General features: G+C 43.5%; 1 protein-coding gene across 7 annotated transcripts in view; it reads left to right on the top strand.

Moving 5' to 3' along the window:
- The window catches only part of CFAP70 (cilia and flagella associated protein 70), an 89505-nt gene that overhangs the window by 28121 nt on the left and 33643 nt on the right, over positions 1 to 27741 (top strand). For all 7 annotated transcript variants that reach the window (XM_062214700.1, XM_062214703.1, XM_062214704.1 and 4 more), the window contains exons 9-15: positions 4378 to 4477; positions 9351 to 9485; positions 13650 to 13820; positions 14009 to 14089; positions 16205 to 16296; positions 23798 to 23858; positions 24190 to 24384. In XM_062214700.1, coding sequence (XP_062070684.1) covers positions 4378 to 4477; positions 9351 to 9485; positions 13650 to 13820; positions 14009 to 14089; positions 16205 to 16296; positions 23798 to 23858; positions 24190 to 24384 — 835 coding nt within the window. The remainder of the gene's footprint in view (positions 1 to 4377; positions 4478 to 9350; positions 9486 to 13649; positions 13821 to 14008; positions 14090 to 16204; positions 16297 to 23797; positions 23859 to 24189; positions 24385 to 27741) is intronic.

Below are 27741 nucleotides of genomic sequence, written 5' to 3'. Positions count from 1 at the left end.
GCGCCCTGCTAATGTGCTTGAGACAGGAGAAGATGATGGCCCAAGTGTTGGGCACCTGCCACCCGTGTAGGAGTTCTGGGTGGAGTTCCTGACTCCTGGCTTCTGCCTGGCCTAGCCCTGGCCTTTGCAACCACTTGGGGAGTGAACCAGCAAGTGGGAGATCTCTCTCTCTCTCTCTCTCTCTCTTTCTTTCTGTCTCCCTTTCTCTCACTCTCTTTCAAATAAATAATAAATCATAAAGAAAACATTTTTTAAAAAGATTTATTTCTTTATTTGAGAGGCAGAGTTAGAGACATAGAGAGGGGGTCTTTCATCCCCTGGTTCACTTCCCAAATGGCTGCAATGGCCAGAGCTGGGCTGGTTCAAAGCCAGGAGCCACGAGCTTCTTCTAGGTCTCCCACAGGGGTGCGGGAGCCCAAGGACTTGGGCCATCTTCCTCTGCTTTCCCAGGCCATCAGCAGGGAGCTGAATCAGAAGAGGAGCTGGGACTTGAACTGGTGCCCATATGGAATGCTGGCCCTGCAAGTGGCCCTACTATGCCACAGCAACGGCTCCTTGAAAAACATTTTAAAATTTGTTTTAATTTATGACATTTTCTGATCTCTTCCTTTAGTTATATAGATCCGAATTTCTGACCCATAATTTTTTCCTTTTCTGGAAGGAACATTTTGCATTTCTTGGCAGACAGGTATACTGGCCATAAACTCTCTCCATTTTTATTTGTCTGGCAAAGGTTTTGTTCTCTTTCACTTTTGAAGGATAATTCCCTTAGATACAGAATTCTAGGTTGGTGGATTTTTTTTTCTTTCAAAACTTTAAATAAATACTTTGCTTCACTATCTTCTTACCTACATGGTTTCAGAAAAGAAGTTCAATGTAATTCTTATCCTTGCTCCTTTATAGATAAGGCTTTTCCTACTCCCTGGTTTCTTTTGAGATTGTCTTTGTCTTTGCTGTCCTGCAGTTTGACTATCAGAGGCCTAAGTATAGGCTTTTTGGTATTTATTCTGCTTGGTGTTCTCTGAGATTCCTGAATCTGTGGTTTGGTGTCTGTAATTAATTTGGGGGAAATTCTCAGACAATATTACTTATTTTCTTCTGCTCCATTCCCTCCTTTTTTCCCTCCTTTCCCTCCTTTCTGCTTCTAGTATTCTTATTATGCCTGTCATCTTTTGTAATTGTTTCATGGTTCTTACATATTCTGTTATGATTTTTTTCCATTTTTTCCTTTTATATTTCAGTTTGGGAAGTTTCTATTACTATATCTTCAAGCCCACTGATTCCTTCCTCAGACATGTCTAGCCTATTCTATAACCACAGGAAATAAAATCTTCAGTTTCATTGGTGGTTTTAAGATTTTTTTGTTTACTTATTTGTGTGAGCAGGAGCGAGATAAGCAAGAGGGGAGTGCAAGGGAGGGTAGGAGCAGGGAGAGAAGGGGAAGAAGGAGAAACAGAAGGAAAGAGTGCCCATGTGCTGGTTCATGTCCCAAATCCGCAGTGAGCAGGACTGCGCTAAGCCAAAGCTGAAAGTTAGGAACTCAGTCCAAGTTTCCCACATGCATGGCAGGGACTCAGTTACTTGAGTCATCATCTGCTGCCTTCCAGGGTCTGCATTGGCAGGAAGTTGGAGTCAGGAGCAGGAACCAGGACTCTAACTAAGGCTTTCTGATATGTGTGTTGGACATTTAACCATCTTAACTGCTAGGCTAAACGCCCACCCCTCATTTGTGTTTTTGATTTCTAGGAGTCCCTTTTGATTCTTTCTTAGATTTTCCATCTTTTAACTCACAGTACCCATCTGTTTTTGCTAGTTGTCTATTCTTTCCATTAAAGGGCTTAACTTATTTATAATAGTTATTTTAAATTCCCTATCTGATAATTTCAAAATTTGTGTCATATTTGAGTATAGGTATTATGCTAATTTTGTCTCTTCAGACTGTTTCTCCTTACTGTTTAGTGTTGTTTGTAACTTTTTATTGAAAGCTGGACATTATGTTTGATAATAGGAAGTGAGGTAATTAGGGTTTTACATGTGAGGTTTTATGTTAATCTGGTTAGGAGCTGGGCTGGTGTGGTAATAAATTCCAGAGACTTTTGTTTCTTTTGCCCCACCATCCCTGTTGTCTTTGAGATCTCCTTAAACAGAGTCTATGTTTTGTGGCCATCAGTTGTAATCCACTGTTACTAAATTAAATCCTTGTCTTGTAATGGTAAATTGTTGGGTAGGGAAAGTGTCCTATAATCCTGTGATTATGTCTCCGTGTTTTGTGTTTGAGTTCCTGGGCTTTGACTTTTAGAAATGTTTCATTGTAGGGGCGAGTGCTGTGGCTTAGTAAGTGAAGACTCCGCCTGTGGTGCCGGCATCCCATGTGGATACTAGTATCCCTTGTGGGCGCTGGTATTCCATATGGATGCTGGTTTGTGTCGTGGCTGCTCTTCTTCTGAACCAGCTCTCTGCTTATGACCTGGAAAAGCAGTGGAAGATGGCCCAAGTGCATGGGCCCCTATACTTATGTGGGAGATCTGGAGGAAAGCTCCTGGCTCCTGGCTTCAAACCGGTCCATTTCCGGCTGTTGTGGCCATTTTGGGAGTGAACTAGTAGACCAAACACCTCTCTAAATCTCCCTCTCTCTGTCTGTAACTCTGACTCTCAAATAAATAAATAAATCTTAAAAAAAAAATGTTTCATGTCTTCTTTTCTGTCTCCTTATTTAGGCAGGAAAGCTAGGCAGAGCTGGAGTTGTCTAATGGCTTTTCCCACCTAAACCAGATAAGGCTCTCAAATATTTAAAGGTCAGGCCTTTGTTATGGGGAATATTCTGGGTATATTTTGAGATGATTACTTTTCCCCTCTCTCTGCCTGAAACATGAGGGCATTTCTCTCCCTTTTTCCCCCTTGAGAACCTGGGGGAGCTCTGTTAGTAAAATGGTACAGTCTTCCTAAGCCCAGCTGAACTACTAGAAGTCAGGTGACCAGATGGCCCAATCACAAGCATCAGCTCCACCCCCACCCCAATGGGATTTGCTGCTCCCACTTCCTTACCTCTGCAAAGCTGTATGAGACCTGTTCTCTCAGTGCAGGCTGCTGTTCTCTCCTGCACGGGGAGGCAGCCTGTCGGGTTTCCCCCGCCCTTTCCCTAAATTCCAGTGTTTGGTGTGTTTTGTGGTGGCCTTTCCTTCTTTTTTTTAAAGAATTACTTTATGTATTTGAAATTCAGAGTTACACAGAGAGAGAAGAAGAGGCAGAGAGAGAGGAGAGAGGTCTTTCATTCCGCTGGTTCACTCCCCAAATGACCGCAATGGCCAGAGCTGAACCGATCTGAAGCCAGGAGCCAGGTGCTTCTTCCGGGTATCCAACGCAGGTGCAGGGGCTCAATCACTTGGGCCATTTTCTGCTGCTTTCCCAGGCCACAGCAGAGAGCTGGATCGGAAGAGGAGCAGCCAGGACTAGAACCGGCTCCCGTATAGGATGCCGGCGCTTCAGGCTGGGGCTTTAACCTGCTGTGCCACAGCACTGACCCCCTTTTCTTTCAAACTCTTGGATTTAAACCCCACAAAAAGTCCTTGGCACCTAGTCCACAGTCAGCAGTTTGTCAAAATTCCTTTTAAGTTTTTTCTACCAGTTATTGGCCTCCATGGCTTGTGTTCTCAGTAAGCTGATTTCTGCTGTGGTCCTCTGTCTTTGCCTTTCTCTCCAAATTTCAGGGTGGCAGTTTGCCCTGTGACTTCAGTTCTCTGATGAATCTAAGCAAAGTTGATGATTTTTCAATTTGACCAGCTTTTTTCTGGTTATCAGTGTAAGAGAGACTATTTGAAACCTATGTCAGAACTGAAACTAAAAGCCCCATTTTAGAAATAAACATTATATACAATTTGAAAATTTTTTTTTTAGAATAAATCACTAGAAGTGAAATTTATGGTTTAAAGGCTATGTTTGTATTTTTTTTTTAAGATTTATTTATTTTTTACTTGAGAGTCAGAGTTACACAGAGAGAGGAGAGGCAGAGAGAGAGAGGTCTCCCAATTGGCTGCAATGGCCAGAACTGCGCTGATCCAAAGCCAGGAGCCAGGAGCTTCTTCCGGATCTCCCACGCTGGTGCAGGGGCCCAAGGACCTGGGCCATCTTCCACTGCTATCCCCGGCCATAGCAGAGAGCTGGATCAGAAGTGGAGCAGCTGGGACTTGAACTGGCGCCCATATGGGATGCTGCTACTGCAGGCAGCGGCTTTACCCCGCTACACCACAGCACCAGCCCCAATAAAATTTTATAAATATGACTATTCCATTACTTTATAAAAGAAAGAAATATTTTTAACCTAAATTATGTGACACTGTTTTTGCATAAGATACCAATAAGCTGATTCTTGATTTGCAGTTTCCAGAAACGAATTGGTGATTGCCGGCTTTGGCCTGTAGAGATCACAAGAGTTCCTCTAGTTACTGCACCCAAAGGGAAGGCTGGCAAATTGGATAAGGTAAGTATATTCACTCAAAAGTATTTATGTAAGAGATTCTAGATCAGACTCAACCTGTTATTCTGATTCTGATTCCAAAGGATAATGTGGACTGATATGGCTGTTCTCCCCAAAGTGACCAGCTCATCCTAACTTTCTTGCTGTTAGTCCTGAAAATCTCATATCCAGGAGACCCCTGTCTTCTGGGAAAATGAGGATATTGGCCACCCTTGTTCCTTATTGTTTACTATAATTGTTTAGGCTTTATTCCCACATATCCTGTTTCCCATTAGCCTTTCATTATAGTTTTGTCACAGGGGAAATTTTGTGAATTAGCAATTTTTCTAGGTAAAAAGTGACCAAATATTTGTAATATGGCTCAACCTAATACATTTTTATGAATTTCTTTTATACTTACCTACTTAAGATGTTTTACCCTGCTAATTAACACAATACAATAACACAGTTCACAGGTGTACTATTATTCTAAAAATATTTAGCGTTGATGTGCAGAGAACATGTTTTCTATTGTCTGCTATCTTCTGCTTGTTTATAAAGTCTCTGAAGCTAAAGGTCAGCTGGTAGACTGCTTTGTGTCCTATGTAGTACCTAGCATGATGCCTGGCATATAACAGATATCTAAATTAAATTATTTGATTTTAAAATAGGCTTTTTTGTTTAACAAAATATTACCACCATAACCATTTCCCCTCTTTGTATCATGTAATATATATTAGTTAACTTTTTTTTTTAAGATTTATCTATTTACTTGAAAGAGTTACACAGAGAGAGAAGGAAAGACAGAGAGAGAGAGAGAGAGAGAGAGAGAGAGATCTTCCATCCAATGGTTTACTCCCCCAATTGGCCGCCACGGCCGAGCTGTGCTGATCTGAAGCCAGGAGCCAGGAGCTTCTTCTGGGTATCCCATGCAGGTGCAGGGGCCCAAGGACTTGGGCTATCTACTGCTTTCCCAGGCCATTGCAGGAAGCTGGATCGGAAGGGGAGCAGCCTGAACTCAAACCGGCACCCATATGGAATGCCAGCATTGCAGGTGGTGGCTTTACCTGCTATGCCACAGCTTCGGCCCCAGGTTAACGTTCTTTAGTTTTATAAAGCACTTAATGTTATCACATGAATATAGGACTTTTAAATTGTTACAGTAACCTGGAGTGGGGAAATTTCCTTAGTTCAAACATGCACCAGAGGCTGAATGGAGGATTAGAAACAGTTTATTAACACCATGGGCTCAGTGGGAAGCATTCCTGAGACTGAGCATCAAATCCAGGTTTCTTACAATATCTATAGGTTCATCAGCATCACTCCTTAACCGTCTCAGCTTTTGTGGGTTTCAATTGCAGCCTACATGACTTAGGACCATTGGTGGGGAACTAGTCCATGTGACTTGAGACCACACTTCCGGTGCTGGTTTGGTCCAGTATGTTTATAAAAAGAGATAGCTAGGGCAGATTTATAAGACAGATTTATGACTGGAGTTACAGAAAGCAGAGATTAGGACATTTTTCCTCCCTAGGCAGGATAACCATGGGCAGCAGCTTCACTGGATAGTAGCATGTAGCCACTCTTCAAGGCTATGTCCGGGGTCCCACTGTCCTTCATTTGTCTCTGGTTGCGGCCTTCTTTCCTCTTCAAAATCAGGTTTCTAACTATTATTCTAATAAGCAAAATCAAAGGTTACTTTTTTTTTTTTTTTACAGGCAGAGTGGACAGTGAGAGAGAGACAGAGAGAAAGGTCTTCCTTTGCCGTTGGTTCACCCTCCAATGGCCGCCGCAGCAGGCGCGTTGCGGCCGGTGCATCGCGCTGATCCGTTGGCAGGAGCCAGGTGCTTCTCCTGATCTCCCATGGGGTGCAGGGCCCAAGCACTTGGGCCATCCTCCACTGCACTCCCTGGCCACAGCAGAGAGCTGGCCTGGAAGAGGGGCAACCGGGACAGAATCCAGCGCCCCGACTGGGGCTAGAACCCGGGGTGCCAGCGCCGCTAGGCGGAGGATTAGCCTACTGAGCCACGGCACCAGCCCAAAGGTTACTTTTAATCTTACAATTACATGTGTTTTCTTCAGCAAGATGAGTTTTTCCATATAAAATTTTTCTATGGCAAATCATACAATGATTAAAAATGATGTATGTGTTTTTTCTCTTTGCAGTGAGAATTTAGATCAGGTGTAGAAAGTACTTGATAGGAGATTGTCCCTTGTCCTTCTTTATCCATGGCATATTCTTTATCCCTCCTGAACCCAGATAAATACACAGAACTGTTTTCAACAAAGCATGCTAAAACCCTCCCATAACTGATGAGAATTTAGGCCTACATGAAAACCTAGTTGTCAGGGCAGGCACTGTGGCACAGTAGGTTAATCCTCTGCCTGTGGTGCCGACATCCCATATGGGCACTGGTTCTAGTCCCGGCTGCTCCTCTTCCAATCCAGCTCTCTGCTGTGGCCTGGGAAAGCAGCAGAAGATGGCCCAAGTGATTGGGCCCCTGCACCTGCATGGGAGACCAGGAAGAGGCACCAGGCTCCTGGCTTCAGATCGGTGCAGCTCCAGCCATTGTGCTATTTGTGGAGTGAACCAACGGAAGGAAGACCTTTCTCTCTGTCTCTCCCTCTCCCTGTTTGTAACTCTACCTCTCAAATAAATAAATAAAATCTTAAAAAAAGAGAGAGAGAGAAAACCTAGTTGTCATCACTGATCAGATGATTTGTAAGGCCACTCATATAAGTCTGTGTACTAACATTGAAAGCCAGTTTTTAAGTCTGTGTACTAACATTGAAAGCCAGTTTTTGGCCGGCGCCGCGGCTCAATAGGCTAATCCTCAGAGCCGGCGCCATGGCTCACTAGGCTAATCCTCCGCCTAGTGGCGCCGGCACACCAGGTTCTAGTCCCAGTTGGGGCACTGGATTCTGTCCCGGTTGCCCCTCTTCCAGGCCAGCTCTCTGCTATGGCCCGGGAGTGCAGTGGAGGATGGCCCAGATCCTTGGGCCCTGCACCCCATGGGAGACCAGGAGAAGCACCTGGCTCCTGGCTTCGGATTAGCGCGGTACGCCGGCCATTGGAGGGTGAACCAACAGCAAAAGGAAGACTTTTCTCTCTGTCTCTCTCTCTCTCACTGTCCACTCCGCCTGTCAAAAAAAAAAAAAAAAAAAAAAAAAAAGCCAGTTTTTAAGTTTTAAGTTTTAATTAATGTTACTTTAAAAAAAAAAATCTTTATAAAGCTTCACTTTCTCCCAAGAAGCAACATGGTAAAATTAACATTTTGGTTGATAAATCTGTTATCAGTTAATTTGAGTATGTATTGGTTCAATTACTCCATTTACTCTTCATTAACACTATGTATACGCATTATTTCATTGATCATGATATTATTAAACTCATTTTAAAGAAAAAAGAAAGCAAGGCCGGCGCCGTGGCTTAACAGGCTAATCCTCCGCCTTGCGGCGCCGGCACACTGGGTTCTAGTCCCGGTTGGGGCACCGGATTCTATCCCGGTTGCCCCTCTTCCAGGCCAGCTCTCTGCTATGGTCCGGGAAGGCAGTGGAGGATGGCCCAAGTGCTTGGGCCCTGCACCCCATGGGAGACCAGGAGAAGCACCTGGCTCCTGGCTTCGGATCAGCACGATGCGCTGGCCGCAGCGGCCATTGGAGGGTGAACCAACGGCAAAGGAAGACCTTTCTCTCTGTCTCTCTCTCTCACTGTCCACTCTGCCTGTCAAAAAAGAAAAGGAAAAGAAAGCAAAGCCAAAAATGTCTATCAAAAGTCACATAATTAGTGAAGTTGAAGAATTAGTTTCTAAAACTGCATCTTTGAAGTGCTGAGTCAAAGCTCCACTTTTTTTTTTTTTTTTTTTTAAGATTTATTTATTGGGGCCAGCAGTGTGGTGTAATGGGTAAAGCTGCCACCTGCAGTGCCAGCATCCCATATGGGTGATGGTTTGAGTCCGGGCTGCTCCAGTTCTGATCCAGCTCTCTGCTATGACCTGGGAAAGCAATGGAAGATGGCCCAAATGCTTGGGTTCCTGCACCCATGTAGGAGACTCAGAGAAAGCTCCTGGCTCTTGACTTCGGATCAGCGCAGTCCAGCCCACCTGGGGAGTGAACCAGTGGATGGAAGACCTTTCTCTCAGCCTCTGCCTCTCTATAACTCTGCCTTTCAAATAAATAAAAAAAAATTTTTTTTTGACAGGCAGAGTGGACAGTGAGAGAGAGACAGAGAGAAAGGTCTTCCTTTTTGCTGTTGGTTCACCCTCCAATGGCCGCCGTGGCCGGCGCGCTGCAGCCAGCGCACCGCGCTGATCCGAAGCCAGGAGCCAGGTGCTTCTCCTGGTCTCCCATGGGGTACAGGGCCCAAGCTCTTGGGCCATCCTCCACTGCCTTCCTGGGCCATAGCAGAGAGTTGGCCTGGAAGAGGGGCAACCAGGACAGAATCCGGCGCCCAGACCGGGACTAGAACCTGGTGTGCCAGCGCCGCTAGGCGGAGGATTAGCCTGTTGAGCCACGGCGCCGGCCAATAAATAAATATTTTTTAAAGATTTATTTATTTATCTGAAAAGCAGAGTTACAGAGAGAGAGATTCACTTTCTGAATGTCTGTGATGACCAGTGCTGGGCCAGGTTGAAGTCAGGAGCCAGGAGCTTCTTCCTGGTCTCCCACATGGGTTCAGGGGCCCAAGGACTTGGGCCATCTTCTGCTGCCTCCCCAGGTGCATTAGTAGGGAGCTGGATTGGAAGTAGAGCAGCTGGGACACAAACCAGTGCCCAAATGGAATGCCAGCATTGCAAGCAGTGACAACCCACTGTGCCACAGTGCTGACCCGAAGAGCTCCATATCGTATGCTTTACTGCTTTATTTCACTAACAATGTTGTGGTTTCATTCCTTTAGATTGAGGATGAAAGTCAGCCTTCGTTTCATGGTGTGGCTTATGTTAATATGGTCCCATTGCTGTATCCAGGTGTGAAGAGAATTCGGGGAGCTTTTCATGTTTATCCTTACCTAGACAGCACGGTTTATGAAAAGGTAAGAAAAAAATGCATAAATGGTATCATCCTAATTTACCCTTTATATGAATATTTATTTATATCCTTAGCATAAGGATTTTTGCAACTGATAATTAGAATAGTGGGTAGAACATTTTGAAAAATAAGAACAAGAAAAAAGTTGGGGGAAAAAATCACACATGTACAAAATAGAAGTAGTTTGTATACTGGGATATAGTTATTGTTTAAAATTTGTAATTCTTTGATTAATAAATAAGGCTAAATGTATCTTCTTACATTTATTGTCCACTATCATGTATTTGTGAATTGTCACTTCATGTACTTTGCCCATTAAAAAAACAGTTGGTGTGTTTTTCTTCTGTGTAAAGTCCCTATATTTTTATGTTTTATCAGAATTAAGTTAGTATTAATGTGAAATAGATCATGATTAGTTAGGATGCCTATTATATTCTCTAAAGTAACCATTAAGAAAATTGTGTGTGTATATACATATATATACATCTATGTATGGGTATGTATATATCAACAAAGGATTTAAATGGGACATCAGAAATATTTAACATAAAATAAGGCAGTCAGAAAGAAGACATCAGAAAACAAATAGCAGGGTGGCAAACATAAATCTAAGTATTTCAACAATAACATTATATATGTAGGTGATCTAAACACCACAGTAAGTATACAGATTCTGAGACTGTATTTAAAAATGAAGCTTCAACTATATTCTGTCTAAAATTGACATACCTCAGATCCAAAGACACAAATAGGTTGAAATAAAAAATTTTTTTAAAAAAGGATACAAGGATACTTCAGAAAGTCTATGGAAAATGGAATTAAATTTATTTTGGTCCTCCCAAAATTTGAAATCCATATGTAGTTTTTTTTTTCATAACACACATTTCAATGAACTTTTTGAAGACTACTTGTACTAAGCAAACAGAAAATATAACAGAGCTGAGTGATTATGTTACTATCAGATAAAATAGACTTCAAGACAAGAAATATTACTGAAGACAGACTGGCATGTAATAATGATTAAAGGGTCAGTTCATCAGGAACACAGAACAATTATGAATATATACAGTAACCTCATAATACTTGAATGAAAAATGAACAGAATTGAAAAGACAGTTTTATAACAATATGTAGAAGCTTTAGTATTCTACTCCCGATTCTTATTAGGACAAGTATTAGTTTTATTTGCTATATTTATTAAATATAAAATTCTGTGCAACCATCAAACCATTCCTAGGAACCTACTCAGGACAAATTAAAACCAGCATTCAGGGGGCCGGTGCCGTGGCTCACTTGGTTAATCCTCCGCCTGCGGCACCGGCATCCCTTATGGGTGCCGGGTTCTAGTCCCGGTTGCTTCTCTTCCAGTCCAGCTCTCTGCTGTGGCCCAGGAGGGCAGTGGAGGATGGCCCAAGTGCTTGGGCCCTGCACCCGCATGGGAGACCAGGAGAAGCACCTGGCTCCTGGCTTCGGATCGGCGCAGCACCGGCCATAGTGGCCATTTGGGGAGTAAACCAACAGAAGGAAGACCTTTCTCTCTGTCTCTCTCTCTCACTGTCTATAACTTTACCTGTCAAATAAATTAAAAAAAATTTTTTTTAAATCCAGCATTCACACAAAAGACATGTATGTGAATTTCACAGCACAAAAAACACACAACCCAAATGTTTGCAACTGGTGAATGGAGGAACAAAAGGTAATGCTATTTAGCAATGAAAAGAAATGAACCACTAATACTGTAATACTCTCAGATACTGAATTGTGTACTTTACATGGGTGAATTTTATGGAATATAAATTGTATATCAATAAAACTTTTTTTAAAAAATGAATGAACCAGGGCCGGCATTGTGGCATAGTGGGTGAGGTTACTGCCTGCAGTGCCGGCATCCCATGTGGGGGCCGGTTCGAGTCCCGGCTGCTCCACTTCCGATCCGGCTCTCTGCTATGGCCTGGGAAAGCAGTAGAAGGTGGCTCAAGTCCTTGGGCCCCTGCGCCCGCGTGGGGGACTCAGAGGAGGCTCCTGGCTCTTGGCTTTGTATCGGCATGGCTCCAGCCATTGTGGCCAATTGGGATGTGAGCCGGCGGATGGAGGACCTCTCTCTCTCTCTCTCTCTGCCTCTCCTTCTCTCTCTGTGTAACTGACTTTCAAATAAAAAAAAAAAAAAAAAAGAATGAACCACTGAGGCCTGCTACAGCAGTAGCAAGAACAGTATGTTGGCTGGCACCGTGGCTTAATAGGCTAATCTTCTGCCTGCGGCACCAGCACACCGGGTTCTAGTCCTGGTCAGGGCGCCGAATTCTGTCCTGGTTGCCCCTCTTCCAGGCCAGCTCTCTGCTGTGGCCCGGGAGTGCAGTGGAGGATGGCCCAAGTGCTTGGGCCCTGCACCCCATGGGAGATCAGGAGAAGCACCTGGCTCCTGGCTTCGGGTCAGTGCCGTGCGCCAGCCGCAGCGCGCCGGCTGCAGCAGCCATTGGGGGGTGAACCAACGGCAAAGGAAGACCTTTCTCTCTGTCTCTCTCTCTCTCACTGTCCACTCTGCCTGGGGGCGGGGGGGGGCAGTATGCTGAGTGAAAGAAGGCAGATGCAAAGGACTACGTATTGTATGATAGTGCTTAGATGAAATAGTCTCATTGTACTATATTTCCCAGAGATGTTAAAACCTGGAAAAGTTTACATCTTTCAATTATGAAATACAGTAATTATGGTAGAAATTGTATGTTGTGAGTGATTTTTAGTATTATAGTTTTTCTTTAATATTGTTTAATTTGCTTTTTTAAAGATTATTTAATTGAAAGGAAGAGTTACAAAGAGGCAGAGAGAGAGGAAGGAAGGAAGGAAGGAGGGTGGAAGGAGGGAGGGAGGGAGGGAGGACGGACTTCCATCTGCTGGCTCACTCTCCAAATGGCTGCAATGGCCAGAGCTGGGCCTATCTGAAGACAGGAACCAGGAGCTTCTTCCAGGTCTCCTACACAGGTGCAGGGACTCAAGGACTTGGGCCATCCTCCACTGGAAATCTGGATCAAAAGTAAAGCGGTCGGATCTCAAACTGGCCCCCATGTGGGATGCTGGCACTGCAGATGGCAGCTTTACCTGTTACTCTACAGCATGGGCTCCTTAATGAGCTTTTCATCTAATAGCTTTACTCAGGTAAACTGACAAATACCAAAGTATATATATTTAAGGCATAAAATTTTAAGTTTTGAAACCTATGCATCTGTGAAACCATATGACAGTCTAGATAATGAACATATGTATTAGCCCCCAAAGTTTTCTTATGCCTTTCTTATTCCTGTCACCCAACTCTGGGTAGTCCTCTCTCTCTCTGTGTGTCTTATTTTCATGATCTTTTAAAAAATTAATTGATTGATTGATTAATTAATTAATTTGAAAGGCAGAGGCAGAGAGAGTCAGAGGTCTTCCATCCTCTGGTTCACTCCCCGAAAGGCCACAATGGCCAGAGCTGAGCCAGTCCAAAGCCAGGAGCTTCTTCCAGGTCTCCCACTTGGGTGCAGGGACCCAAGGACTTGAGTCTTCTATAGGGAAAGCAGAGAGCTGAATCAGAAGTGGAGCAGCCAGGACTAGAACCGGCGCCCATATGGAGTGCTGGCACTGCAGGCATCAGCTTTACCCACTATGCCACAGCGCTGGCCCCTTTCATGATCATTTTTCATTTGGCAAAGTTAATTTGAGAATCATCCAGTTCATTTAGTTTAAAAATTGTTATAAAATTTATTTCCAGTCATTTATCTGTAGTTTGAATTTTTTCCATACAACAAGTTTTACTTTGAACTCTAAACTTGCCATATTTTTCCAATTATAATTCATAGACCAGTGTTATAAAGATACTACTTTTATACAAATTTAATTTGAGATTATGTATCAAAGATGTTGATGACAAGAATTAAGAGACACCAGAATTAAACCAGGTTGTCAGGTCTCCTCATAAATTGTTAAATAACAGGGAAGGCAGCTAACTTTTTGTGGTGGGTTTACCTGTTCTAGTAGTAGAGAAATGCAATGAAGCTTCTCAGGTCCTTTCTTTCTCTCTTTGATTCTATGAGTTGAAATTATCAGGAAGATTAAATGGCATTAAAATATAGTGTGGGTTTCTTTCAGGTTTATCTGATTCAATTATGATTCTTTGCATTTTTTGCCTTCTTTTCAGACCAAGTGTCTATCCAGCTTATTCCGCGATACTGCCCATCATATAATTCAGAATAATAAAATTGGAGGAATTAATTCTCCACTGGCCAAAGTAGTTGTTTCTAAGAACCTAAAAGAAGATAAAACAGCCAAAGAAAAGGAAATGGATGGAAGGTTTAAGCCTGCGGATGCGGTAGGTTGTTGACAAGGTGATGATTTTGCCTGTTTTGTTACATTCGATATGCTTTCATTGATCTCTCATTTGGTGAATTGTGTCAGTATAATTTTCATTTTGATGCAGTGCAGCAATCATTGTTTCTATCATTATGAAGACCATGTAAAAATTAAATTTTTGAGATGTATTGGTCTATTTTCTTTCAGCAAGCAGCTAGTATAAAATCTCAGAGCTCAGATACTCCTTTGGATGGTGAACCCCCTCTCAGCCACAATCTAGAAGGACAGGTAAGTAACTATATATCAACTTTTGGAAGGACTAAGTATTTAGCGTAGTGGTTAAGACGCCAGTTTAGAAGCCTACATTCCACACTGAGAACCTGGGCTTGATACCCGGTTCCAGCTCCTAATTCTGATTTCCTGCTAATTCAGACTCTGAGAGACTGCAGTGACGGTTCAAGAAATTGGGTTCCTGCCACCTACATGGGAGCCTGGATTGATTTCCTGGCTCCTGGCTTTGGCCTGGCTTACCCTTGCCATTTTGGGCATTTGAGAGTGAACTAGCAGATGGGTACACACACTCTCTCTCTCTCTCAAATAACTAAATGTATTTTTTAAAGTTTTGGGAAATTAAGTTAAAATTCATCAGATATTTAATGAGCAAGATGGCTATGGTAGAAACTGACTTGGGCAGGATATCTGAGTTAGCATCTTATATTTGCCCAAAACTAAATTTATGATCTTGGGAAAATTTCCTTGTTGAGACTCTGTAAAACAAATTGGTAACCAGATTGACTTTAAGGTACTTTCAAGAATTAAAGTTTTATATCTTATATTAATTCTACTGTATTAGGCATTATGAGGGATGCAAAGATGCATCATAGGGAGCATTCATCTGCCCTTAGGATACATAGTTTTCTGGTGGCAGAAGCAGACAGGTACAGAACTAACCATAATATGTGATTTTGATGAGTGCTGTAATAGAGATGCTAATAAAAGTTCTGTGTGGGCTCAGAGGAGACAAAGATTAATATCGCTTAGAATGGTGCAGTCTCCAGGAAGGCTTCATTGAACTAAGAAGTGGAAAGCATAAGAGTTGTTTGCCAGATGAAGATGGAGGGAGGGGCATATCAGGGCCAGGGAACACCTTGAATCAAAGCACAGAATGAATTTACAAGGTCAGAATTTAGGGTACGTCAGTTAATTCAGTGTATGGTGGAAAGGGATGAACAGAAAGAAGGGTTATGTAAAGACTTGAGAGGATTGTTAAAAAGTTTGGTCGTTATAGGGACTGTGGAGTTTCATCTTGGAGACACAACTCAAAGGTATTTAAGACACACAGAAATCTCCTATGTGTTTAAGGCATGAATTCTTGCATGACTATGAAAAAGAGTGATTGAACGTAGAGTGGGTGGGCTGGGTGGCACTGTGGTACAGCAGGCTAAGCTACTGGCCCCTGTATGATATGCTGGTTCAAGTTCCACATGGGACACTGGTTGGAGTACTGGCTGCTCCAGCTCCCTGCCTGGCAAAGCAGCAGAGGATGGCCCATGTTGCTTGGGCCCCTGGCTTCTGGCTTCAGCCTGGCCCAACCCTGGCCATTGTAGACATCTGGGGAATGAACCAGTGGGTAGACGATTCTGTCTCTCCCTATTGCTGTGATTCTAAGTAAATAAATCTTAAAACAAAACAAAAAACAGTAGAGTAGGGATTCAGATGAGGTAGGACTAGAGGGTTTTTTGGTAATACAGATGATGATTGACAAAAGCTTGATTCAAGTAGAGGTTTGTAGTTAATAAAATCAGTAACCAGCAGAGGTAAGATGTTTGGAACTGGAAAGCTTTGGAGGTACTGATGAAGAAAAATTAGATAACTCAAATTTCCAGACTAATTTTCTAGAAGAATGGCAATTCCATTAAAAGAAAAATCAAAATAGAGGTTGATATGTGGGAAATAATAAGTTCAGCTTGGAATGTGCTGAATTTAGGATGCTGGCAAACATCTGGATAGAAGTGTCCAGCATTCAGAGTTGGCAGATGTTGGTAGAGACTGTGAGTGGGAATGTAAGGAGTTATGAAGAGAATGTTTTTGCAGGACCCATGAAAGGGAGTTGCTAGGTGGAAGAATGACACTCAGCTAAACAACGCCAGGGAGAGTATTCTTCAGCTGAAGCAGAGGTTTCCGGGAGTACAATTGAAAACCCTCTCCTCCAAAAGATATCTACTCTTCTATATTTCTTCCTAGCTATTTTTCTGTGTAAAAATATTTTTAACCTTGAGATCACATTAAATATGTGGTTATATATGCAGTTTTCTTGTTTACATTTTAAGCTTTATCTTTTATTATTAAAATTCTTTCATTTTTTCCCCTGGAAATGGTAAATGAGAAAAAATGTCTTTACAGCAATATGTAGAAGCAGGGACATACATTGTGTTGGAGATTGAGCTGGACAAAGCCTTGGTACCAAAGCGAATGCCTGAGGAGCTGGCCAGACGGTATGTAGCGATGGTCCTTACACTTGTTTTGCACAAACATTTTAGGTATGAGTAAGAGAAAGTCAGTTTGTCCCTGTACAGTCTGTTTCCTGTTGCTGTAATAAAATACCTGGAGTGAGTATAAAGAAAAAGAATTTTATTGAGTGCAGAGTTTTGAAGGCTGAAAGTCCAGGATTGTGTAGCTCCCTCTGTTCATCCTTTGGTGAAGACCACAATGTGGCAGAGAAGCAGAGAGGGCAGCAGTTGCATGCAAAAGGGGACACACATGAAGGCTTGCCTCACCTTAAAACAACTCACTCTTGTGAGAAACTCACTGATTCTGACATTAATCCCTCCCAAGAGCGGTACCTCCAGTGACCTATTTACTTTACACTTAAGCCCAACATCTTAAAGGTTCCACTACCTCCATACTGCCCAACTGTGGGCCAAGCACATGACCCTTTAGGGATAAAACCATATCTCAACCATAGCAATCCCACAAATATAAATGATCCCTAGGCTAAGCAACCATTTTATTTTATTTTTTTATGTTCCAGATGGAGTTTCTTTTGTTGTTGTTTTATTACAAAAGCATTATATGCTTATTACAAAAAATTTTAGAAAAATGATATGAGCAGGAAAGTATATGTAAGGATAATTCAAAAAGTTTGTGGAAATAAAGGATAAGTATATTTTGGTGCAAAAAATTGAAATCTGTATAATTATTCATAATATGCATTTTTAATAAACCTCCTGAAAACCCCTCATTTACATACATTTCAAAAAGTTTTTGCAGCAGTGGCTCAGTAACTGAGTTTCAGACACCCATAGGAGAGACCTCCCTTGAATTTCCAACCTCCAGCTGTGATCCAGCCCTATCCTGACTGTTGCAGGTATCTGAGGAGTGCGCCAGCATGTGAGAATGCTATCTAACTTTCTGTCTATCTATCTATCTGTCTATCATCTCTCTATGTCTGTCTCTCAAATCAATAATGATCTTTTTTTTTTTTTTTGACAGGCAGAGTGGATAGTGAGAGAGAGAGACAGAGAGAAAGGTCTTCCTTTTTGCCGTTGGTTCACCCTCCAATGGCCGCTGCGGCCGGCACATCTCGCTGATCCGAAGCCAGGAGCCAGGTGCTTCTCCTGGTCTCCCACGCGGGTGCAGGGCTCAAGGACTTGGGCCATCCTCCACTGCCTTCCCGGGCCATAGCAGAGAGCTGGCCTGGAAGAGGGGCAACCGGGATAGAATCCGGCGCCCCAACCGGGACTAGAACCCCGTGTGCCGGCGCCGGAAGGCGGAGGATTAGCCTGTTAAGCCACGGCGCCGGTCAAAACGATCTTTTAATTACATTTTCCATGAACTTTTTGAAGTACCCTCAGAAAACACCCAGATTTCTATTCACTTTGGTAGTAACCACTTTAAAAAAAAAAAAAAAAGATTTATTTATTTGAAAGGCAGAGCCACAGACAGGTGGAGGTAGAGAGATAGAGAGAGAGAGAGAGAGAGAGAGAGAGAGAGAGAGGTCTTCCATCCTCTGGTTCACTCCCCAAATGGCCTCAATGGCCAGAGCTAGGCCTATCTAAAGCCAGGAGCCTGGAGCTTCTTCCAGATCTCCCATGCATTTGCAGAGGCCCAAGGACCTGGGCCATCCTCCACTGCCTTCCTAGGTCATAGCAGAGAGCTGGATCAGAAGTGAAGCAGGTGGAACTTGAACCAGTGCCCATATGGGATGCTAGCACTGCAGGCAGCGGCTTTGCTATTCATAATATGCAATATATTTATTTATTTGAAAGGTTGAGTTACAGAGGGAGAGGAAAACACACACACACACACACACACACGGGGCGGGGGGGAGAAAGAAGGGGGTGAAGGAGGGAAGGAGAGAGGGAGGTCTTTTATCTCCTGGAACACTCCCTAACTCCCTAAATAACTGGAATGACCAGGGCTGTGCCCAGAGCCAGGAGCCAGGAAATTCATCTTGTCTTCCTACCTGGGTGTCAGGTGTCCAAGCACTCAGACCATCTTCTACTGTACTCTGACATGGAATGTAGGCATCCCATGCAACATCTTAACCCTTGTGCCAAATTCCTGCCCTCCTTTTAAAAAACAAATGTTTTATTAAGATATAATTCACATACCACATACTTTATGCATTTAGAGTATATAATTTATTGGCTTTAGTATATTCAGAGTCATGTAGCTTTACCATAATTAACTTTATAACTTTTGTGACTGGTTTCTTTCATATAGCATGATGCTGTCAAGATTCATTCATATTGTAACATGTGTCAGTACTTTATTTCTTCATATTACTGAATAATATTTCATAGTATGTATATGAATCACCTTTTATTTTTCTATCTATTTTTATACATTTGGGAATTTTTTTTTAATACAGCACAGCATTATAAAAGGGTTGTGTTGGGGACCAGCATTGTGCCATAGTGGGTAAAGCCGCTGCCTGCAGTGCTGACGTCCCGTATGGACACTGGTTGAGTCCTGGCTGCTCCACTTCAGATCCAGCTCCCTGCTGATGTTCCTGGGAAAACAGCAAAGGATGGCATGGGCCCTGCACCCATGTGGGAGACAAGGAAGAAGCTCCTGGCTCCTGGCTTTGGACTAGCCTAGCCCCTGCCATTGTGGCCACTTGGGGAGTAAACCAGTGAATGGAAGATCTCTCTCTCTCTCTCTCTCTTCCTCTCTTTCTCTGTAACTCTGCCTTAAATAAATAAGTAAATCTTAAAAAAAAAAAAAAAAAAAGGTGGCCAGCGCCGCTGCTCACTAGGCTAATCCTCTGCCTGCGGCGCCAGCACCCCGGGTTCTAGTCCCAGTTGGGGCGCTGGATTCTGTCCTGGTTGCTCCTCTTTCAGGCCAGCTCTCTACTGTGGCCCGGGATTGCAGTGGAGGATGGCCCAGGTCCATGGGTCCTACACCCCATGGGAGACCAGGAGAAGCACCTGGCTCCTGGCTTCGGATCAGTGCTGTGCGCCAGCTGCAGCGCACCAGCCGCAGCAGCCATTGGGGGGTGAACCAACGGAAAAGGAAGACCTTTCTCTCTCTCTCTCTCACTATCCACTCTTCCTGTCCAAAAAAAAAAAAAAAAAAAGTGTTAAAATGGAAGTCTATTAACTCCTCTGTTTAGGTGCTACCAGCGGGCCGGCGCCGTAGCTCACTAGGCTAATCCTCCGCCTTGCAGCGCCGGCACACCGGCTTCTAGTCCCAGTCGGGGTGCCGGATTCTGTCCCGGTTGCCCCTCTTCCAGGCCAGCTCTCTGCTGTGGCCCGGGAGTGCAGTGGAGGATGGCCCAAGTGCTTGGGCCCTGCACCCCATGGGAGACCAGGAGAAGCACCTGGCTCCTGGCTTCACATCAGTGTGGTGCGCCGGCCACAGCGCGCCAGCCGCGGCAGCCATTGGAGGGTGAACCAATGGCAAAGGGAAGACCTTTCTCTCTGTCTCTCTCACTGTCTACTCTGCCTGTCAAAAAAAAAAAAAAAAAAAGATGCTACCAGTGACTCTGTCATATTCTGAGTAAAAATCAAAGTCCTTAAAATGACCTGCAAAGGCCTACGTACTCTGCTTATACTTTTGCCCTCATTTTTTCAACAAGCCAAGCTGCTAGACTTACACACTAGGCACATTTCTTGCAGAAAGACCTTTGTACTTGGTGTTCTCTGGCCTCAAATATGCTTATCCTGAATATTTTTTAAAATGTTTATTTATTTATTTATTTGAAAGACAGAGTTACAGAGAGGCAGAGAGAGAGAGTGAGAGAGAGAGAGAGAGAGAGAGAAAGGGAGAAAGAGAGGGAGAGAGAGAGAGAGAGAGAGAGATTTTCTATCCACTGGTTCGCTCCCCAAATGGATGCAATGCTGCAAAGGCTGGAGCTGGGCTGATTTGAAACCAGGAGCCAGATTTTTCCGGGTCTCCCACAAGGGTACAAGGGTCCAAGCACTGGGGCTTTCTGCTGCTGCTTTCCCAGGAACATCAGCAGGGAGCTGGACTGGAAGTGGAGCAGCCGGGACTCAATCCAGTGCCCATATGGGATGCCAGCACTGCAGGCAGCAGCTTTACCCGCTATGCTACAGCAGCAGCCCCTATCCTGAATATCTTATGACTTGGTTCCTCACTCTTCTCTAGTCTTTCTTAAAATGTCATTGTTCAGTAAGGCCTTCTCTGGTAAAATACATTCCCCTATATATACCATCCGTAACTCCCAGCGTAGTTTGTCTGCCTTCCTGAATTTTCAAAAAAGATTTTGTTTTATTTATTTATTTATTTGTGTTAGGAAATGACTTGCCTTTTCACACGGGGCACCAAAATGTTAGGAAAAGAGGCGCAGAATAGAGAGGAGGCAGTGTATGAATTTATTCAGACTCAATTTATCCAGAGAAAATAAATTCATAGAGGTGGGTGACCAACTGCCGGCGTGCACATTGATGGAACACGTGGCAGAAGGCGCCAACCCCCGGGACCGTGCCTTTTTATATTTTAGGAGGGCTGGGGATGGGGGTGGGGTAGGGGGCAGCTGATAGAAGGGAATTCCTGGAACTGGTCTTTCAGGTGTTCAGAGCAACTGGCCTTTCAGGTGGCTGTAAGGGGTGGGGTATGACGGCAACAGGGTGTGAGACCCAACTGAGTTTCAAGGGCAAGGAGTACATTCCAAAGTTTATCTCTTTGGGGCAATGAGGGAGAATGGCTGAGGCTTATGTCCTTGTTCCAGCAATTTGAAAGGCAGATTTACAGAAAGGAAGGAAGAGGAAGAGGAGAGAGAGGGGGAGAGAGCTTTCATCCACTGGTTCATTCCCTGCTAGGGCTGGGCCAGGCTGAAGCCAGAAGCCTGGAACTCCCTCTGGGTCTCCCCTATGGATGCTAGGGGGCCAAGTACTTGGGCCACCTTCTGCTGCTTTTCCAGGCACATTAGCAAGGAGCTGGATTAGAAGAGGGGCATCCAAGACTCCTACCAGTGCTTCTTTGGGATGCCAGCATCACAAGTGGTGTCTTCACCTTCTGTGCCATAACACTGGACACATTCATGAGTTATTTTTCTCTATGGCATGTATTAAAGGTGTATTTTTCTTTTTTTTTTTTTTTTTTTTTTTGACAGGCAGAGTGGACAGTGAGAGAGAGAGACAGAGAGACAGGTCTTCCTTTTGCCATTGGTTCACCCTCCAATGGCCGCCGCGGTAGGCGCGCTGCAGCCGGCGCACCGCGCTGTTCCGATGGCAGGAGCCAGGTGCTTCTCCTGGTCTCCCATGGGGTGCAGGGCCCAAGCACTTGGGCCATCCTCCACTGCACTCCCTGGCCACAGCAGAGAGCTGGCCTGGAAGAGGGGCAACCGGGACAGGATTGGTGCCCCGACCGGGACTAGAACCCCGTGTGCCGGCGCCGCAAGGCGGAGGATTAGCCTAGTGAGCCGCGGCGCCGGCAAAAGGTGTATTTTTCTTAACCATTATTCTTTAAAAAAAAAAAAAGATTTTATTTATTTCTTTGAGAGGTAGAGTTACAGACAGTGATTGGGAGAGACAGAGAGGAAAGTTTTCCATTTGCTAGTTCACTCCCCAAATGGCTGCAAAGGCTGGATATGGGCCGATCTGAAGCCAGGAGCCAGGAGCCTCTTCCAGGTTTCCCATGTGGGTGCAGGGGCCTGAGTGCTTCGGCCATCTTCCACTGCCTTCCCAGGCCATAGCAGAGAGCTGGATTGGAAGAGGAGCAGCTGGAACTAGAACAGGCGCCTACATGGGATGCTAGCGCCATAGGCAGAGGATTAACCTACTGCACCACAGCACTGGCCCCATTATTCTTGTTGTCTGCTTCTTTACTAGAGCATAAGTTCTTTTTTTTTTTTTATTTTTTATTTTTTTTTTTTTTTATTTTTGACAGGCAAAGTGGATAGTGAGAGAGAGAGAGACAGAGAGAAAGGTCTTCCTTTTTGCCTTTCCAATGGCTGCTGCGGCCGGCGCATCTCGCTGATCTGAAGGCAGGAGCCAGGTGCTTCTCCTGGTCTCCCATAGGGTGCAGGGCCCAAGCACTTGGGCCATCCTCCACTGCACTCCCGGGCCACAGCAGAGAGCTGGCCTGGAAGAGGGGCAACCGGGATAGAATCCAGCACCCCAACCGGGACTAGAACCCGGTGTGCCGGCGCCACAAGGCAGAGGATTAGCCTGTTAAGCCACGGCGCCGGCCAGAACATAAGCTCTATGAGGACAATAATTTTTGTCTATTTTGTTTGGTGGTCTATCCCAAGACCTAGAAAAGTAGCTGATGCATAATACATATTCAGTATACATTTTGAATGAGTGAGTGAATAAATAACATTGACTCTGGAAAGGAAGCTAGGAGGCCTAGCAACAATGTTGGGAGGAGATATTTTGCCATATATTATTCATGCCTTTCAATCAGGGAGTAGGTGTTTTGCCTAGTGGTTAAGTCACCCACATCCTGCCTTGGAGTGCCCATGGTTGGTTCCCAGCTCTGACTTCTGACTGTAGCTTCCTGTCAATGCTGGGAGGCAGCAGGTGATGACTTAAGTAGTTGAATCCCTGCCACTCATGTGAGAAACCTAGATTGTGTTCTTGACTCCTAGCTTCAGTCTGGTCCTGCCCTGGCCCAGCCTTGACCGTTGTGGACATTTGAGGAGTGAACCAGTGGATGGAAACTCTCTTTGTCTTCCAAATAAAAAATCTGATAGCATTATTGTAATTGAATGGAGTCTTGTTAATTATGACCAAGAATATACCTATTATCTTTTTTTAAGATTTTTTATTTTATTTATTTGAGAGATAGAGTTACAGACAGGGAGAGGGAGAGACAGAGAGATCTTCTTTCCATTGGTTCATTTCCCAGGCGGCCACAACAGCTGAAGCTGTACCAATCTGAAGCCAGGAGCCAGGAGCTTCTTCTGGATCTCCCGTGTGGGTGCAGGGGCCCAAGAGCTTGGGCCATCTTCTACTGCCTTCTCAGGCCATAGCAGAGAGCTGGATTGGAAGAGGAGCAGCTGGGACTATAACTGGTGCCCATATGGGATGCCGGTGCTGCAGGTGGAGGATTAACCTACTGTGCCACGGCACAGGCCTACACCTGTTTTCTTAAGATGTAGAGGAAAGGAAAGTGTTCTCTTGCCTGTACCACTGGATTCCAAATCTTTGTGCTTTTAGAGATTATCCTGAGTGTCCTTAAAATTGTGAAACCTGTTTCTTTCTAACCTGCTATTTGTGCATTACATATAGGGTTGTTTTTTTTTTTTTAAAATGTGTATGAGTAAAGACAGGGTTCAAAGTAGCCAAAAGTGTAACTTAGGTGTTCCCTGAGCACTGCCTTCTGGCTTTCTTGCTGTCTGGTCAATAACCATATACGGTGCTGGATTCACATCTAGGGTTTTACACGAGAGGAACCAGTTCAGTGCTCAAGTACATGGCCAGACAAATTTCAGATTTCTTCCACCCAGATTCTTTGAAGGTGAGATATAAGATTACATAATTCTGCAAGTAATAAAGTATTTGGTTTGTTGTTTTCCTCATACAGGGTCAAGGAAATGATTCCTCCAAGGCCACCTCTTACTCGTCGAACAGGAGGAGCTCAGAAGGCAAGTGCCAAAGCCAAGGTGCAACTGTAGGTAATAAAATGTTGAGTGTATGCATTTGAAAACGGCATGGATTCTTTAATATGTCTTCCAGAATGGATGAAAACTTGTTTGAAGCTTCACATATTTTCATTCCTTGTTCCATTTGTGAGTGTTGGCATACAGTAAATAGCATACAATGTTTAATCTTTGACTGATGATCTCTGGGCTAGGAAGAAAACGGAAGTTTATATGTAAAGTTTTGTTGTACATAAAACTCAATCTAGTTTTAGACTTCCATTCCATGATCTGGACTTGTTTGAGGCCTCTTTATTAAATATTTTTATTTTCCTAGGCTGTGAGTGACTACCACACGCAGATCAAGAATATTTCTAGATCCATTCTGGATGAGTATCACAGAATGTTTGGCAAGCAGGTGACCAAACTGGGGAGTGATATAGATAGTGAAACCCTGGAGGAGCAGAAGTGCCAGCTCAATTATGAGCTTAATTGTTCTGGAAAGTACTTTGCTTTCAAAGAACAACTCAAGGTAAAACATTATGTAATTATTCTTTTTTTGTTGTTGTTGTTGTTTTTTGTTTTTGGTGGAGAACCTTTGCTACATATCCAGTTAACATTTTTTTCTCTGATCATGTTCAACTGTACTTCCATCTTTCTTGGTGTTGATGCAAGTAGTTAAGTTCTATGTGTGAGAATATCCAGGGAAGGTCCACTATTGCAGCATCTTGGAATGGTTTAGTATACATTGTTAGTGTTTGAAGTGCTTTTTTTCTTATTTGAAGGGAGAGGAGAGAAAGAGAGAAAGAGAGAGAGAGAGAGAGAGAAAATCTTCCATCAACCAATTCACTGTCCAGATGCCCACAACATTTGGGCCAGGCCAAAGCCAGAAGTCTAGATCTCAATCCAGGTTTCCCATGTGGGGGCAGGGACTGAGGTACTTGGTCCCTGACCTGCTGCCTCCCAGGGTGCACATTAGCAAGAAGCTCAAATTGAAAGTGGATCCAGGACTTGAACTCAGGCACTCTGATATGGAATGTAGGCACCCAAACAGCATCTTAACCACTACGCCAAATGCCATCCCACGTGTGAGCTTTTAACAAATTAACTCTTTGCTTGAGTCTAGGCCATATTTTGTACCAGATTTCATGTTGCTTGTGGAGGTAGAAATTCTATATTTGGTAATGAATGCATAACTATTTCTGTATCCCATCCAAACCTCTCCCTAGTCCCTAGAATCACTAAGATTTGAGAAATAGTTAATTAATTACAGTTTCCTGAATGATAATGGCTAACATTTATTGAGTATTTGTTGTGTACTAGGCAAATTTGTAAATGATTAACTTATACTTTACTAATTTAATTCTCATAACAATCCTATGAGGTAGGTACTCCCCATTTTATAGATGAAAAAATGCAACATTAGTTGGTTGTTCACCCATGGTCATAGAGATGGTAAAGGCCAAAGATGAGATTCAAACTCATTTAGTTTGCTTTCATAACTTACGTTCTTTTTTTTAACATCTTTTTTTTTTTGTAAGGATTTTATTTATTTATTTGACAGGTAGTTACAGACAGTGAGAGAGAGAGAGAGAGAGACAGACAGAAAGGTCTTCCATCTGCTGGTTCACTCCCCAGATGGCCACAACAGCCAGAGCTGGGCAGATCTGAAGCCAGGAGCCAAGAGCTTCTTCTGGGTCTCCCACGTGGGTGCAGGGGCCCAAGGATTTGGGCCATCTTCTACTGCTTTCTCAGGCCTTAGCAGAGAGCCGGATGGGAAGTGGAGCAGCCAGGACTAAAACTGGTGCCCATGTGGGATGCTGGCACTGCAGGCAGAGAATTAACCTACTGTGCCACAGCACCAGCCCCAACAACTCATATTCTTAATTGCTGAACTACATTGCCTTTCTGTACCTATTTACTATGCATCCTGTACTGTACAAAATAGATGCAAAGAAAGCATGTGAAAACCAATAAAGTAAAAAAACAAACAAACAAACAAAAAGAACAACTAATGCTCATGGAGGCAAGAGGGTGTGCTCAGTCATATAGTCATGTCTTGGTTTAATTAGCTAATTTTATTTATTTGAGAGACAGAAAGTGAGACAGAAAAACAGAGCTTCCACCTACTGGTTCATTCCTCAAATGCTCATAGTAGCTGAAGTCAGGAGTTCGGAACTCTGTCCAGATATCCCACTGAGCTGATAGGAACTCATGTAAGTTGAGCTATCGCTGCTGCCTCTTAGGGTCTGCCTTGCAGGAAGCTGGATTTGGGGGAGGAGCCAGGACTGGAACATAGGCACTCTGATATGGCATGAGGGTACCCCAACAGGCATCTTAAACACTAAACCAAATAGCCACCCTGCGGTTTGGTTTGATTCCTGGTTCTATGTTTATTAGCTGGGTAACCCTGGGCATTTGATTACTCCTCATTCTTTAACTAACAGGGAGGGATGATGTAAATATTATCACATTAAGGGGCCAGCATTGTGGCATAGCAGGTGAAGCTGCTGCCTGCGATGCTGACGTCCCATATGACTGCTGGTTCGTGTCCCAGCTGCTCCAGTTCTGATCCAGCTCCCTGCTAGTGGCCTGATAAAAGCAGTGGAGGACAGCCCATGTACTTGGGCCCCTGCCACCCATGTGTGAGACCTGGATAAGGCTCCTGGCTCCTGACTTCAGCCGGGCCCAACCTCAGCTATTGTATATATTTGGGGAATGAACCACCAGATGAGATGAAATATATATCTCTCTATCTTCCCTTCTCTCTGTGTAACTCTGACTTCCAAATAAATGGATCTTTTAAAAAATATCCTATGGGATCATTATGAGGATTAAATAATATACTTGGAGAGTACTTAGTGTATAACTGGGCAATAACGTTAGCTTAGGAAGGAAACAAAAACCAGAAACAAACAAAAAACAAGAAGCTGTCCTAGCCATAGCAACTTGCTGTTTATACAGTACTCCCATTTTATCTGTGGGGATATGATTTCAGACTCCCAGTATATACCTAAAACCATATTTTTTCCAATATACACACATCTATGACAAACTTTTACCTTTTCACTTAAAGAAAACACTTGACAGCATCACTACTCTTGTGCTTTAAGGTCATTAATAAGTAAAATAGCGATACTGAACTGGAACACTGTGAAGCCACAGCAGTCAATCTGGTAACCAATGCAGTTACTAAGTGATTAACAGACAGGTTGTTTATAAATGGTAGATTTACTGGACAAAGGGATGATTTGCATTTCAAGTAAGGGAGAGTAGGACAGCATTCAAAATAGTGCATAATTTAAAACTTAAGATTTATTTATTTCTAGAATTTTCTATTTAATATTTTCAAATTGTGGTTGACCATGTATAACTTAAACTATGGAAAATGAGGGACTATTGTATTTGAGTGTACAGCATTTTAAGTCTCTACCTCTATGTTGCATCTTTTTTGGACTTCTGAATCACCTTCTAAGGTATAATATCAAAGCTACATATTCATTTAATAAATGAGGAAACACATGCCACGGTATAACATAATTTGTGAAGTTACACAGCGATAGCATTAGAACCAAAATTCCAGTCTTTGGGCTGGCAGATCAGGCCTTTCTCCCTTGAACTATATGGTTACCATGAGAGATATAATGCATAAACCTAATGTTAAGGCTTTTTTCAGTGTTATGACTCTGCCTGGTTTGGGTCTCGCATTGCCCCTTCATGATGATGATGGTGATGTGAAGGAAAGAAGTCATACAAAGTATGTTGACTAGGGGAAAATCTGAGAGCTGATAGTCTAAGTATCACCAAGGGAGAAATCAGTTACCCTTCTGGTGTCTTCATCGACCTTAGACTAGAAGCCCTAATATACCCTGTACTCTGAGCATGATGC

Source organism: Lepus europaeus, chromosome 17 (genome assembly GCF_033115175.1).
Source record: "Lepus europaeus isolate LE1 chromosome 17, mLepTim1.pri, whole genome shotgun sequence".
NCBI lineage: Eukaryota > Metazoa > Chordata > Mammalia > Lagomorpha > Leporidae > Lepus > Lepus europaeus.
This window is presented reverse-complemented; position numbering and strand designations above follow the sequence as displayed.